General features: G+C 34.1%; 1 protein-coding gene across 1 annotated transcript in view; it reads left to right on the top strand.

Annotated features, from left to right (window-relative positions):
• The window catches only part of ZCCHC11 (zinc finger CCHC-type containing 11), a 78,645-nt gene that overhangs the window by 50,438 nt on the left and 11,402 nt on the right, over positions 1 to 16,805 (top strand). The window contains exons 16-25 of the mRNA XM_023752823.1: positions 1,371 to 1,428; positions 1,523 to 1,626; positions 1,903 to 1,992; positions 3,475 to 3,588; positions 8,141 to 8,218; positions 8,363 to 8,540; positions 8,816 to 8,863; positions 8,950 to 9,032; positions 15,229 to 15,344; positions 16,205 to 16,422. Coding sequence (XP_023608591.1) covers positions 1,371 to 1,428; positions 1,523 to 1,626; positions 1,903 to 1,992; positions 3,475 to 3,588; positions 8,141 to 8,218; positions 8,363 to 8,540; positions 8,816 to 8,863; positions 8,950 to 9,032; positions 15,229 to 15,344; positions 16,205 to 16,422 — 1,087 coding nt within the window. The remainder of the gene's footprint in view (positions 1 to 1,370; positions 1,429 to 1,522; positions 1,627 to 1,902; positions 1,993 to 3,474; positions 3,589 to 8,140; positions 8,219 to 8,362; positions 8,541 to 8,815; positions 8,864 to 8,949; positions 9,033 to 15,228; positions 15,345 to 16,204; positions 16,423 to 16,805) is intronic.

Raw genomic sequence — 16,805 nt, 5'->3', positions numbered from 1 at the left:
ACCAGAGTAGAGATGGCAGTGATATCTGGTAGATCCTTATTTCTGGCTCTAAGAAATTGCTTCTGGTGTTTATTAACATCTTCTTATTCTATAAAGAAACTGAAAAGTTGTAAAATATTTTAGTTCTTTTTAACTAACTATTCAGGTGCCATCTACCTGGAGAGATGCCCCTTTCCATTTTGAAGATCAAAAATTGAGGGAATTAAAAATAATTTTTATCTAGGGAAGAGGTTAGAGTTTTAGGTATCTCCTATATAAAATTTAATAATCAGACTTCTAATTACTAAGGGTTTATGTATTGCATGTAATCTGTGGAAGGTTGAAACAGTGAAAAAGAATAATTTTTTTTTCAGATGAGCCATAATTGAAAACTTAAAATTTATCATACATTTACATTCTTGCATAATAAGAGGAAAATAACCTCTTATTTTATTGTGTGTTAATTAGTAAATAAAGTTTCCCTTGAAATCCCCTAGTTAAGCTGCAATGGCTACTGCTTTCTTGAAGCTAAAAAGAGCATGTTGGGGATATGCAAAAGTGATTTTAGTAGCAAGTGTGGGCATTGATGTAAATACCCTTTAACTTAGTGCAGTTAATGTATAATGCCATTATCTTTCCTGTTTCTTTTATCATGGATAGCATTACCATAGCAACTCTGCTGTCTAGTTTTTAAAAAGTCAGCATTTAAATATGCAGAGTAAGAATTTCCTTGAAGAAGTAGATGCTGGTTACAATAGGATTATTTTTCTTTTATTGGTCAACATAATAATAAAAAGCCCACAGACTTAAAATACTTATTTTGCGCCAAGCATGCTGCTAAATGCTTTACATACATGTCTCATGTAATCTCTCTAATTACATGAGAGATTATAATTATCTCAATTTTATAGAATAGTAGCATGAAGCTCAGAGGGGTTAAGAATCTGGACAGTCACATAGCTACTCAGTACTGTACTTAATTTAAGATTTGAATTCAAATTTGTCTAAGTTGAGAGCCTATGTTCTTAATCACTAAATTGTTTTGCCTTCACCAAGGCCACCTGTAGTTGTTTCTTCACATATTTGAAAACATTGTCCTCTTGTCTTTGTGCTTCTCAAACTTTAATGTGGACGTGGATTACTTGGGGATCTTGATAAAATGTGAATTATATTCAGTAGATTGAGGTGGGGCCTGAGATTCTGCATTTCTTTTGTTTCCAGATGATGCTGACAGGTCCTTGGACCATATACTTAAGTAAAAGGTTACATAGAGCTTATGGCTACAGATTTTAAATGCTAGTATTAAGTGCCTAGATTAAAGTGGAATTTGTACAAGACCCAATTGAGTCAGACAAATTTTATTATTTCTTTGTTTCTTTCTTTTTTTTTAGAAATTAAATTGTAAGGAAATAATAGAAAATTTGGCAAAAATTCTTAAGAGACATCCAGGTATGAATTTTAAATTATAACTTTAAAACAACAGAAAATATTTTTTAGCATTTTGAAAATTATTTAACTTAGTGAAGTTTTATTTTTTAATCAGGTTTAAGAAATATTTTGCCTATAACTACTGCCAAAGTGCCTATAGTAAAATTCGAACACAGACGAAGTGGTTTAGAAGGTGACATCAGTTTGTATAATACATTGGTAAGTTTTTCTTTCTTTATAGACCTAGATATGTTTACACTTGTCATTGAAAAAGTTTATAGATTGTTGACTATACATTTATATTTAAAGCTTTCAAATGTGAGTGGTTTAAGGGGAAAAATTAATCATCTTGATATTTCAGATTGAAAATTAGTTTTTGACTTACTTATAGGTATTTTAAGTTTACATTTATATGTTCCCTTTAGAGTGTATTCTCTTGTTTTATCTAATTTTTAATAAATTTGAAGTGATTTCAAATATGTAATTATTTTTCAGGCTCAACATAACACAAGAATGCTAGCTACTTATGCAGCTATTGATCCTAGAGTGCAGTACTTGGGATATACTATGAAAGTGTTTGCTAAGGTATGTATTAAAAAATTAATGATCTGCTTTGTTGTAAGACTCATGATTGTTCAAATGAAACATACTGATGTCACACTTGTGAAAAATAATTTCTGATTTTTGTTTACCTGAACTTTTAAAAAGAAGCCCTCAATGTTAATGGTTTAATTTATACCTATTTGAGTAGGGTAATTCTTAGTTTTTTCCTGTGCGTGCTCCAGTTCCGTATGTAACTGGTAAATTTGTCATTGACAAAATTTCTCAATGTGATAATGATTTTCAACCCCAACATGAGATTTCCTAACCCAGAGATTCTTAACTAGATGGTAAGCCAACTCCCATGCCTACAAATCATATTTGATAGAGCTACTTTTCTGGGTTCACCTCATAAACTGTCTCCAACATGACAGTTCGGTACTCCTATGGAATTTTAGTAATAAAACCGAGTGATTCATGTCAAGGAAATCATTCCTCTCCCTTAAAATAATAGCAGCTAAAGCTTTACTCGAGGGAAGTCTCTGAGGGTTCATTTTGTGTGTTTTTATTAATTTTTTAAAAAACATGTGGTTCAGAATTCAAAACGTCTAAAGGGGTTTATGGTGGAGCCCTAGCCGATTTGGTTCAGTGGATAGAGCTTCAACCTGTGGACTGAAGGGTCCTAGGTTCGATTCCTGTCAAGGGCACATGCCTAGGTTGCAGGCTCAATCCCCAGTAGGAGGTGTGCAGGAGGCAGCCAATCAATGATTCTCTCTCATCATTGATGTTTCTATCTCTCCCTCTTCCTTTCTCTCTGAAATCAACACAAATATATTTTTAAAAAACAAAGGGGTTTATGGTGGAAAATCTACCTTCCACAGCTATCTCCTAGCCTATCAGTACCTCTTGCTGAAGGCACCCATTGTCAAAAGTTCTTCATTCTTCCAGAAATATACCAGTACCGAAATTTCCTACTTCATTCTTATTACAGGTATTGACATTGAAAACACTGTTTTGCGCTTTACTTTTTTTACTGAGCAATAGATATTGGAGATTATTTTATATGAATATATAATAGCTTCTTTGTTCTTTTTTAATGATTATATATTATTCCATTATGTGGATACTCATTAGTTTTTAAAATCTGTGCTATACTGATACCTTAAGTTGTTTGTGATTTTTTGCTATTAAAACAATGTCACAATGAAAACACTTCTTAGTCATTTTACATTGTGTTTTTTTTTATCACATATTTGCTGGATAAATTATTAGAACAGAACGGCTAGGTTAAACGAAATTGCCCTTGTAATTTTGATATTGCCAAATTATTCTTCATAGAATTTATGCTAACTTATACATCTGTATGTATAAATACCTGTTTACCCACACCCTCTATGACAGTTTGTTATTGAACTTTTGGATATTTGCCAGTTTGATGAGTTGAGAAAAAATAGTGTCTCAAACTAGTCAGTATTCTGCATGGAATAAGATTCTGAAGTTTTTTTAATCATTGTTATGTTTCTTTAGCGATGTGATATTGGAGATGCTTCCAGGGGAAGTTTGTCTTCATATGCTTATATCCTTATGGTGCTGTACTTTCTGCAGCAGAGAAAACCACCTGTTATCCCAGTTCTACAAGAGGTAGGTGTTTAAGAAAATTGTAAAGGAGTTTCTTGTGAGAACAATCCATCTAAACACATAGATCTTGCTCAGTTCATGAGATTATGAAGGATTTTTTTCATCATGACATCCTAAGTTTTCTTCTTCTGTTAATGGTATAATCAAACAATGAACCTTTAAAAAAGTTTATTATGGGAGAATATAGACTACCAAAAAAATAATTGATGAACAGTACTATTGAATATCTTTTGTAACATTTTTGTATCTTACCGTCAGAATGCTGCAGATCATTATTAAATTTATATAGCCATCTATGAACTCATATATTAGTCTCAGATGCAAATACTAAGTTTTTTCTCTTCAGAGTATTCTCTTTCCTTTTGCTTGGCAAGGAAGTTTGATTTATTCCTGTTTATATTTTGGTCAACTTTGTGAATTTTGGTTGAGAGAAAACCCAAGGAAATTCTTCCTCATCTCTGTAGGGTCATGTTAATTGCATTAAACATAAGAATATGCATCAAAAGAAACAGATTTTACTCGTATTCACTCAGACTTGGTGACTCAGAGTCCCTTTTTGTAGCCAACTTATATTCTCTGAAATAGGTACAAAGGAGTTCTTTTAAAAAAGAAATGTTTTTTATTGATTTTAGAGATAGAGGAAGGGAAAGGGAGAGAGAGAGAGAAACATTGATCAGCTGCCTCCTGCACACTCCCTGCTAGGGATTGAGCCCACAATCCCGGGCATGTGTCCTGACTGGGAATTGAACTGGCATCTTCTCAGTGCACGGGACAGTGCTCAACTGAGCCACACTGACTGGGGCAAGTACAGAGGAGTTCTTAATCATCTATCTGTTCCTCCTCATTTTTGTCACAAAATGGATTTGCAAACATTAGAGAGGATCCAGATCTAATTTCTTAGAAAGGTCATTATTTTGAGGAAGGAGAGAAGCATCAGAATTGCCTGGTAAATCACATATTCTAATTTCACATAAACTTTGGTAGTCATGTCAAAGAAGAAAATTACAAAATAGCAAGCCATATGGTGGGTGTCAGATGGTCTTAGTAAGCTTTTAAAAGTTCTAATGAATGTCCTGGTTTTAGAAGCATTTCCTTCCCTCTTTTAAACAGTGGAAGAGAAATAAAGATTGTAAATGTCATTTTCCAGCAGAAAATTTTAAGTTGCTGAATCTATGTTGAGTGATGTGTGTTTTTTTTAAACAAAATTGTTCTCTGAAGGATATTTAAAATTTATCATGAATTTATTAGGCCTGCCAGGGTCAAGGTCATTCTCTGTATTAGTATAATTGTTACTAAGGCCTTATATTTGGCGATATTTTGCATATTTGCCCAGTGCAGCCATTTGCTATGATTTTCTATGACTTTGACAGAATACTATGCTTTACTAAAATGGAATATAAATTATGGTGGTTTGTCTGTGTTCTCGAATTATATTACCTATGGATGAGGAGCCACTGAGGCAGCATGATACAATGGAAAGAGCAGGGCATGATTTGGGGGCCAGAAATAACTGGTTTGAATCCTAATTCTGACATTGTGGCCTTCAAAAAGGTGTCTGACCACCACTAGTCTTGAGTGAAAATGTAATAATGGTATTTCGGTGTTAATATAGGGAACAGAGACAATGAATTATTTTGAATGTTATAGGTGCTAATAAAATAGGTGTTCATAAATGGTGGTTGTTTTTGTTATTATCATTAGCAGCTTTACTAATATTATTATTGGAAAAATGTAGGTAGGATTGCCATAGCCAACTTCAAGAACTCTCCCATTATCTGCTTAACAGACAATGATTGATGAAATGAGACAGTCCATGGAATGTTTTCCATCATAATGAGCTGTGATTATGGGGGGCTTTGTGATACATATGAACTGATGATATATGGATTTTTGCTTCTGGCCTTTTTTGCTTGTCATATGGGACCCCATTGTCCATTGCTCTGGCATCATTTAAGTATTGGTCATTGGCATCGATCAACTTTTAAGGGTAAGGATATGTTTAATGAAGCTGATGATCTTTGACTCCATTTGTGATTGAACCTAGACTTTAAGTGACTAGGTATAAATAAGGCCCTGCAAAGACTGTTTTTAATGGTCAACAATACAAAATTCTTTAGGTCAAAAGGAGCTTTTCTAAGTAGAATGATTTTGCTGTATTCTAGCAGATCATCTTAAGTAAAAGTAAATTTTCATTTTCACTTAAAATAGGAGTGTTCCTCAAACTTGATATTATGACTGCTATGTTTTCGTAGTTTATATCAGCTTAAAAATTGCTGTTGAATGGGTGAGCCTGTGCTAAATGAAACAAACCAGTCACAAAAGGACAAATACCGTACCGTTTCACTTAAATGAGGGTAGTCACCTTCATAGACAGAAAGTAGAATGCTGGTTGCCAGAGGCTGTGGGGAGACAGGAATGGGCAATTATTATTTAATAGGTTCAGAGTTTTATTTTTGCAAGATGAAAATAATTCTGTGGATAGGTGAGCACAACAATGGGAATGTACTTAATGCCACTGAATTGTACACTTAAAATGTTTAAGATGGGTAATTTTATATGTATTTTACAACTAAGAAATTGCAATTTAAAAATAGCAGTAAATACTAAAATATTACAATAAGAAAGTAAATATGGAAATGTACAGGGATACTCTTTATACAAATATGATTGAATTGTTTGGTGAGGTTTCAGAGGGAGGACTGAGTGCTTGAGTGGAGAATAATTGGTGTTAAAAGATAAGAAAGAGTGTGTGTGTGTGTGTGTGTGTGTGTGTGTAAGAGTAAGAGAAGATACCATTAGTGCTTCTAAGGGCTGAGTCGGAGTGGAAAGTTAGGCATTGTAAAACAAGATTGTTTATAAAAACAGACAAATCAGTGATTACCCTCTAAGGCCTACAGGTCCACTTTACTGTGTTATCAACCAACATAGTTGGGTTTGGATCATAGTTGTTACTCAAAAAGTAAGAATCTTCTTAAAAAAGAATCAAAGTCTAAAGAGGTATCTTGTGTCATTCCCCTGTAATAAATATAAAAGCATCAAATATTTTGGCCTCTTTAAAACCTGCATTTCATTTTTGAGGGCAGGATCCCATGTATTTTGTTTTAGATATTAATAGCTGTAATTTCTACCTTTTTTGTTCTATAAAAGTCTGAATTTATGCTAGATGATTCTTGGTAACTGTATTTGTTTAAGTTATATGTAAATATAAAAAACAATTTATTAGCTCAAGTCCCTTGAAATTGTCTTTATGTATATGTGCTTACAGAGTAGAAATATTCATTCAGTAAACATAAATTAAATATTCTCTATATGGCAGGCTTTGATGTAATAGTAGGAATTTTAGTGGATAATTATACCCACAAAGAACTTAAACCTGAGAGTGAATTAGAGGGACCAGACATGTAGTTAATTTTATAATTCATTGTCCCATCTAAAATGCAAGGGGCCTTAGGGACCACCTTATCTAGTGGTTTTAAAGTATACATTCTGGTAAACTCTTAGGAACTCATTAGGGTATGTATGAGGAGTGGGGTAAGGAAAAATGGGATGTGTTTTCTCCACTGGCTTCTATCAGAGTGCCTTTGCTTTTATATGTTTTACACTTCTGAACTTCAAGGAAGGTTGCATTTTAGGAAAGAGTTTTACAGCTTAACAGAAAGATAAAATTTGAAAACAACTGACCTAATTAATCTCATCTCTCATTTTCATTGGGAAAACGGAGGATTTAGGAACATAATTATATTGCTCAGAATCACTACTCGGCAAGACTAAGACTAGAAATAAGTTCTGCTGACTCTTAACTTACTGTAACTTTCTAATTGATTATATCTGTTAAAATGCCTTTAGAGAATGAGTCTCAAAAAACTGCTTGTAGAGGTTAGGTTAGTTGTGCCTATACAATCATCTTCTGGGGTAGTTTTCTTCTAGTAAATTAGCGTTACCCCTCCCCCCTCTTTAGGACAGTGTATTATTATAATTAATCATGAAGATTTTACAATCTTTATCAACATGTCAGAGAAAGCTTCCTAATTTTCGTTTTTTTAAATTTTTTTTTATTTTGTTTTGGTTTTTAAATCAATGTCCAGGGGGCTTTTTAGCCTCATGTGATAAAGATTAAAGGTACTAGACCCTTCCCCAAAACAAATAATTCCATTGATTTCCTTTGGGAGCACAATCAATAGATATATTATGTATTATGTATTTCTACATCCATGATTCTTGGATGAAAATGCTGTTTTCATTTGATTTACTTTAGTTTTATTTTATTTATTTTGGACTGGATGTGTTTTGACAGGTCAATTGGTAACATCAAATAATATCAAATGTGTCATTTGGAGAGTCTTATGCTCTTAAGATATTGTTTCCCAGCTTTGGTCTTTCAGATACATTTTATTCATTAATAACTTGACATCAAATTATACCATCCTAACATACTCATTTTGGAAGAAATATTTCAGTATGTCTATTACAGCTAAATTTTAAAATGAGGTGAGGGTATTTAGGTTGTTGGCTTGGATGACTTAAAATCTAATAATAAAATTAATTTTTTATGCAGATCTTTGATGGAAAACAGATTCCACAGAGAATGGTTGATGGATGGAATGCTTTTTTCTTTGATAAAACAGAAGAACTGGTAATTTTTAAGTAATCTTTATGTTATGGAATGCTGACTGATAAATGTTAGGATTGACATAATTTAATTTAATAATTTTACTTGGATTTAGAGTCTATATTTTGGATAGTTGAGATATTTCTCTTTCTTTTTTCTCACCTGTAGAAAAAACGTTTACCTTCACTTGGAAAGAATACAGAAACATTAGGAGAGCTTTGGTTGGGACTGCTTCGCTTCTATACTGAAGAGTTTGATTTCAAGGAATATGTAATTAGCATTCGGCAGAAAAAGCTGTTAACAACTTTTGAAAAGCAGTGGACGTCCAAATGCATTGCAATCGAAGGTAATCATTTAACTGATATTCATTAAGAAACAAAATAAAATGAAAAGCCAATTTCATGTTGTCAAGGGAAATGAGGGGAAAACGGAAACATATTAGATTTTGGAAGATTCTTTTGATTTTTATCAGTTTCCATCCTTTAATTTATAATTTAAAAAATAATTTGCTGCTTGGGTGATCTGATTTACATAGTATTAGGTTGCAGTCATGACTACTAAGAATATTTAATGTTACAATGAACGTAATTCTCAATTAAAAAGAAAATTTTTCTTTTCTAGATCCTTTTGACTTGAATCATAATCTTGGTGCTGGAGTTTCTAGAAAAAGTAAGTTTTAAATGTAGAAATTCCCTGCTCTTAAAGCTCTTACACATTAAGATCTATATCTTTATTGTTGTTTCTTTCTTCAATAGTGACCAATTTCATCATGAAGGCATTTATCAATGGAAGGAAACTTTTTGGTACTCCCTTTTATCCACTCATTGGCAGAGAAGCTGTAAGTTGACATTATTTGAATTCTGAATCTTCTTTTTTCTTATATAAGTTTTTTTTTTAATAGTACAAGAACCTACTCTTATTTCTAAGTTGGTGTTAGACGTAGGGACAGAGAAAATTGCACTTATCATAGTCCATAATAAGATACCCATTTGCTAAATTTTGTTTATCTATTTGTTTATTTGTTAAATTCTATCTTCCCACTAGACTATATTTCCATGAGGACGGTCCATATCCATAAAATTTACCATCATAGCTCCAGTGCCTATCATAGTGTCTGACAAAAAGCATGTATCAAATAAGCATTTGTTGAATGACTAAGGGAGGATAGTCGAGACTCAGAATCCTTAAATTTTGAATTTGAGGTGCTACCCACTGCAACTCTATCTCTTGAAATATTTATGAAAATATAAACAGAGAGGACAACACCAAAAAATACTTTATTTGCTGAGGCGCTTCTAATTTTGATGTAGCATTAGTAAGCTGAATTAGCATGGATTAAGAGGATTCCTTTTGCCTGAACTGGGTAGCATAGTATCCGCCATTCCTCTTGATCTCACTTTGGTTTGTTTGTTTTTTGTTTTTTTTTTTAGAGATCGAAGTACTTCCTAACTCATTTTTTTTTTTAAATTGACTTTAAAAAGAGGAAGGGGGTTATGGGAAGGAGAGAAATAAAGAGAGAAAGAGAAACATCAGTGTGAGTGAGAAACATCAATCAGTTGCCTACTGTAGGGCTCCGACTGGGGATCGAACTGGGTATGATAGGCTCCGACTGGGAATTGAACCTGCCACCTTTTGGTATACAGGGCAACGTTCCAACCAACTGAGCCAAGGCGATCTCACCCTGGTTTTTGTTTGCTTTCCAATGGAAGAGATCTTAGTTTCACAGAGAAAGAAACTCCAAAGAGAAGTAATCTCAAGAGAGAAACCATGTTTCTACTATTCATAATGAATATCCTTGATCTTGTTCAGTCCACTTTTAGGACTTTTTCTTAGGGGTGTGGGATGAGGAAAGCAGAGAAGTCTGAGCTTTTTCCCCCTGGGGCATTGGTTCTTAGACCTGTTTATTTTTTTTCTTTTTTGTTTTGTTTGTTTTTTCTTTCAGAGAGGAAGAGGGAGAGAGAGAAAAAGAGAGAGAAAGAAACATCAATGATGAAGAGAATAATTGATTGGCTGCTTCCTGCACACCCCACACTGGGGATCGAGCCTGCAACCCGGGCATGTGCCCTTGATTGGAATCGAACTCGGGACCCATCAGTCTGCAGGCCAACACTCTATCCACTGAGCCATACAAGCTAAGGCTCAATTTTTGTTTTGTTTTACCTCTTGGGGTAAAAATGATTACAAGGGAGAGACGAAAAATGACAATAAAGTTTGAAAGAATACAAGAGTCATACATGAACAAAATATCTAATAAAAGGGAAATCCAATAAGTTTATTAAAATACTAGAGGCCCACCGTGCGAAATCGCAGGAGACCCAGTGTCAAGTCCCTGCCCACCCGCACATGCAGCCCCGCCCACCTTGAAGACAGTTGTGGACGAGATAAGAATAGTTTCCTGCCCTAACCTTCCTTCTCAGGAGCACTTAAATTGACCTTCATTGGAAGATGAGAATTGAACAGAGCAACACTTACTTGTTCCCATGAAGAAATCATATGGCGTTAAGCAGGTGCCTTTTGGCATTTGGTTGTGACGGCGTGATGGCCACGGGGTTTTTTATAATAGAGATTAATTAAAACAATAAATGAAAAGCATAGTTAAATATGCACTGATAAGGCATTTTACCTGAAAATTATGGAAATTCCAACTATTAGTGTGAACACATGCACATCTTTAGTGGGAACCTAGCAATTTCATGCATTCAGACTTTTTAGAATAAGTAAATAAATAAATTAGAGTCCTTAGTAAACTGGAAATGTGCTCATTTTAGTCTGTGATAACAAAGTGTCAGTAACTCTTAATAACTCAATATGTTATAAGTAGTCCTAATAAATATTAGCGTCTGTGATTTTGACTCATTTGGTGTAAGAGCCAGACATGAGTTTGGGGCCTATCAATAGAGGCCTATGGATCTGCTAACCATTTTGTTGTTGTTGTTAATCCTCACCCGAGGATATTTTTTCCATTGATTTTTAGAGAGTGGAATGGAGGGAAGAAGTGGGAGAGAGAAAGAGAAACATCTATGTGAAAGAGATACATCGACTGGTTGCTTCCCATTCGCACCCCAACTGGGGTTGGGGGTCGAAACTGCAACCCAGGTTTGTGTTGTGACCAGGAATCGAACCCACAACCTTTTGGTATGAGGGCCGACGCTCTAACCATTAAGCAACACCCACTGGCCAGAGCTGCTAACCATTTTTTGATCTTCTTTATTCTGTTTTAAAGGACAATACGTAGTATTCTGTAGCTTGGATCTATCAGTTTAATATTTTTCTTTGATGGACATTAAGTTGTTTTTATTATATCAGTATTATAACGGATATTATAACAAATATCCTTGTTTAATAGTCTTTCATGCTTATATTTTCCACAGTAAAGTTTATTCTTTCAGTAGATGTTGATTGAATTTCTACTTTGTAACTGTTTTTCTGCTATGTACAAGGATTATAACAGCATACAAAATAGATGTGTCTCATTCCTTAAACACTAGTGAAAATGAAGACAACTATATTTTCTTTCACCTTTCTTGCTCACTTAAATATTTCTACTTCAACTATTCTACGTCATTAGGTCCTCTGGTATATTGACCCATTTTCTCTCATTCTGTCAGTTTTCTGTCTTCATTTTTCTCTCCTTTTAACTTATATTCCTGGTCTACTTTTTGGCATATACTTTAAATTCCTTTGTTCCATTGTCCTTTTGCACCTGATGTGTTCAACCTGACATGAATTTAACCATCCACCATCTGTCTTTGCTGGACTGCTAAGCACTGGTGGAAAAAGTCATAAACTGAGGTAGTTTTACTTATATAATAAATTATAAATTAATGTTCACCACTCTCACCTGGACTTCTGATATTATCTGACTTTTAAATTTTATTTTATATTTCAAGGATAGTTGACATTTAGTATTATCTTGTATTAGTTTCAAGTGTACAGCATAGTGGTTAGACAATCATATACTTTACAAAGTGATACCCCTGATATTTCAAGTACTCAGCTGGCACCATATGTAGTTACTATAGGATTATTGACTATATTCCCTATGCTGTACTTTTACATCCTCATGACCATTTTGTAACCGCCAATTTGTACTTCTTAATCCATTCACCTTTTTTACCCAGTTCCCCAATCTCCCTTCCCTCTGGCAACCATCATTCTGTTCTCTGTGTCTATGAGTCTGTTTCTGTTCTGTTTGTTCGTTTTGTTCTTTAGATTCCAGATATAAATGAAATCATATCATGTCTTTCTCTCTCTGACTTATTTCACTTAGCATAATATCCTCCAGGTCCATCCATGCTGTCACAAATGGTAAGATTTCATTCTTTGTTTGGCATTATCTGACATTCTTATTAGATTTCTTTAGTTACCTGTATTTCCTATTCAATAAGAACTATTTGAAATTTCATTTATTTTATTCAAAAGTCAATACCCATTGCATTTTGTCCCACCTTTCACCTCTGCCATTCTCACTCTTAGATGTTTTCTCTCTGAGACAAAAAGTATCAGAGCAATTCCTTCAACAGTTGGCTACCAGATCTATAATTCTGCCTGCATCTGCAGATCTCTCTCCTTTATCAGAGACTGGTCCTTCCATATGCACTTCCATAGATCCATTTATTATTCTCTTGAGTCTTCAGCCTCTTTATCTGTGAAGATATTTTCAAAGATGAAATACATAAAATGTAATTGCAGATTAGCATTTTACAAGGGGGTGGGGAACCTTTTTTCTGCCAAGGGCCATTTGGATATTTATAACATAATTCGAGAGCCATACAAAATTATCAACTTAAAAATTATCCTGATATATTTGGTCAAGCATTTAATTAACTCACCCCTAATGTCTTGGCAGGGCCTGACCAAATGATTTCCGTGGCCTTATATGGCCTACGGGCCAGACGTTCCCCACCCCTGATTTAATACATGAACATTTGCCATTGATTTTAATTATAGGGAATACTAACTTTAAACTTCAACTAAGAGAAATGTCTCTTTCTGAGGGACATTAGTTAATTAGTAAACTTGTATTACAAAAAATTCTATTCAATTAGTATATTTTGCAATTTTTTAATATAAATTTTTTGAGGAAATTTGCTTTCTCTTTTGTTATGTAAGCACCTAACCTACATACTATCTTCAGTTTTGCCACAACACCTAAAATATTTACCATCTGGCCCTTTATAGAAAAAGTTGCTGACCCCAGGTCTAGGTCACCTTACCTGGGTGGATTAAAGAGATTCAGGAATAGAATGGATGCAATTTGGTGATTAACTACAGGTTATGGTGCAGGAGAAGAAGTTGAGGATGACTCCTAGGTTTCTGCCTTAGGCAACTGAGTGAATTGAGAAAGGCCTTCATTTTGTCCTGGAAAAAAATATGATGATTTTATTTAGCTACATTGGTTTCATCAGTAGTAAATGTGAGGAATTTTTAAAAATACTGCTTTATTGAAATATAATTCACATTCTGTATAATTCATCCATATAAAGTGAGCAATACAGTGTTTTTTGGTATACTTGCAGGATTGTACAACTGCCACCACAATCTAATTTTAGAACATTTTCATCCTCTCTCAAGGAAACTCCTGTTCCCATTAATAGTCAATCCCCATTCATTCTCTCTCCCACTCCTCAAACCACTAATCTACTTTTTGTTTCTGTAAATTTGTTTATCGTGTATATTTCATATAAACGGAATCATAGAATGTGTAGCCTTTTGTTACTGACTTCTTTCATTTAGTGTCATCTCTTTAGAGCTTCTTCATGTTGTAGCATGTATCAGAATTTCATTCCTTCATTCCTTTTTATGATTGAATGGATATATATCGCATTTTATGCGTCCATTCACTTGTTGACCATTTGTGTATTTTATAGTTTTTGGCAATTATGAGTAACACTGCTGTGAATACTTCTGTACAAATTTTTGTCTGGATGGATGTTTTCATTTTAGGGGTATGTATATACCTAACAGTGGACTTGCTGGGTCGTTTTGACAAATTTATGTTAACTTTTCTTAGGAACTGCCAAACTGTTTTATAAAGCAGCTGTGCTATTTTATGTTTCCACCATCAATATATGTGTGTTCTAGTTTTTCTGCATCCTCACCAATACTTATTATTGTGAGTATGTCTCCTACTTTTATCCTTGACTTTAGATAGATTTGACGAACACCAAGGAGATATCTTTTCTTGCTTTCCAGAGATGTGTGTACTGTCAGAACAGGCTAGTCTTTGTGATAGTGCCAAATGGAGCTAAAGCTTAAGGTACTCTCATAAAACAAAAGTGAGCTTGGTTCACCCAGCCGGTGAGCATCGACCCATGCACCAAGAGGTCACCAGTTCGATGGTTCCTGGTCAGGACACATGACTTAGGTTATGGGCTTGATCCCCAGCTGGGGGCATGCAGGAGGCAGCAGATCGATGTTGATATTTTCTCTCATTGATGATTCTCTCTCTCTCTTTGTTCCCCTTCCTCTTTCTCTAAAATTAATTTTAAAAATACTAAAAATATCAAAAGATTTTCTTATTTACATAGAGCTCTTTTATAGAGAATAATTCCTTTCCAGAAGTAGCCTGCTATAGCAATAAGCATGCGCTTTGGAGTCAAATAGACTTAGCTTTAAATACTTTCTTTATCCGCTACTTATCAGCTTTTTTACTATGGGCAAATGACTTTTCTGAAGCTAAGTTTCCTCAAGTATGAAATAAAAATGAATATAGTATCTACTATATTGAGATATTATGCAGAGATGCTGCAGATGAATGAGAAAACTGTGGGTGTAAAGTGTTTGGTACTGTTAGCAACTGAGATATTGATGATGATAATTCTGAATCTCATTTTTTTTGTTAGTTTTTTTTTGGTGTTTTCATTTTGTTTCCTATGAATCTCATTTTTACATCATTTTAATTGCAGTGAAATATTTGTTATTATTTATTTTATTTTTTTAAAAAACCACTTTTGCATCTTGGTCTCCTTTCCATTTGTTTTAAAAAGTTTATAGTGATTTTTTTTTCTGATAAAGTTGTATTTTCTCCCTAGGAGTACTTCTTTGATTCCAGAGTATTAACAGATGGAGAACTGGCTCCCAATGATCGATGTTGCCGTGTTTGTGGAAAAATAGGCCACTACATGAAAGACTGTCCTAAAAGGAGAAGGTTGGCAAATGATTTTGTATCAATGTTACAGGGAAATTAAAGTTAAGGTCAATTGTAGCTATAACTGTTTTCAGATATCTTTAAGTGAGAAAGTTCAGGGCTTTATTTGTGGTACCATGGTGTCTCAATATTCATTCATTTATTTAATGTTTTGTTTTTTTAATTGAATAAGCATTTATTGACACCTACTGTATGCTGGGAACTGTGCTAGGAGCCAAGAAAAAAAAAAGACCAAGTCATGGGATTCTGGCTGAGAACCTCACAGTCTTACTGATAATTAAAATATAATTAACTGAATTTTTTAGGTATATGCTTTGAGGTATATAACATTTACTTTAAGGAATGTGCATTTTATGTACCCCTTAAAAATATACCTATGAAAAATACTTTCCTGCATTATATATATGTACTGTGTTTAATAGGCCAGGAAAATCCCTTCTTTAGTTAGCATGTTTTTCCTAATTATAAAGGCTTAGCACTTTTCAGGGAGAACAGGCTCTCTAGTTTTTATCACTGCTATTTTATTTGCTAAGTTTAGGCAAGATACTTATCTTCCCTAAACCCCAGTTTCTTCCCCTGTAAAATGAAGATAATAAATACCAATATCTAAGGATTGTTACAAGATTAAACTTAGATGTTTTAAAAATGTTTTTAATTTGATACTTTATTATAAAGTACTGGAATACCCAGGTTTTGCCATATGAGTAGGTGTGCTATAAATGTGAGTTCCTTTGCCTTCAAAAAGATGCATGAAACATGGGCATGTTAGTTCTTTTAATTATGAGACTCTTGTATAGTTTAGTTGTTCTGTGACTCCCTCAGTTTACAAGTCCCTAGCCCCACATTATTGGTATCAGCAGTTTACTGTTTAGAGTAAAGAAGAAAGATAGTGAAGAAGAGAAGGAAGGGAATGAAGAAGAGAAAGACTCTCGAGACCTGGACCCTCGAGACCTCCATGAAACTCGAGACTTCAGAGAACCACGAGACCTCAGATGTTTCATATGTGGAGATGCGGGACATGTAAGAAGGGAGTGCCCAGAGGTCAAGCTGGCCCGTCAGAGGAATAGCAGTGTGGCAGGTAAATAGAAAAGATTAATAGTTTCTGGTGAAAATGAAGTAATTTATATTGATGTCATTCTAAGGACTCTAATTCTTCTCTCTTCCAAACCTAGCTCTATGATATTGGACCTTATGATTTCTTAAAAAGATAAAATTTAGACAGGCTTTTATCTTGAATGAACAATATTTGGATATGTTCACTTTCTAGGTCTTAGCAGTCTGTTGTATTCAGTCAATTCCCTCTAAGTATTCTTTTTTTTTTAATATATTTTTTTATTGATTAAGATATTACCCCCTAGCCCCCCCCCCCGTCATACCCTCACCCCCCGACCTCCTATAGCCGGTTTTTAAGTTAATGTTTCTCTCTTATGGATCGTTCTGGGGCTCTATCCCTCCCCCTTC

The sequence above is a fragment of the Myotis lucifugus genome, unplaced genomic scaffold, assembly GCF_000147115.1.
Source record: "Myotis lucifugus unplaced genomic scaffold, Myoluc2.0 scaffold_37, whole genome shotgun sequence".
In the NCBI taxonomy this organism is placed as follows: domain Eukaryota; kingdom Metazoa; phylum Chordata; class Mammalia; order Chiroptera; family Vespertilionidae; genus Myotis; species Myotis lucifugus.
Note: the sequence above shows the minus strand (reverse complement) of the source record. Positions and strands in the feature narration are given on the sequence as shown.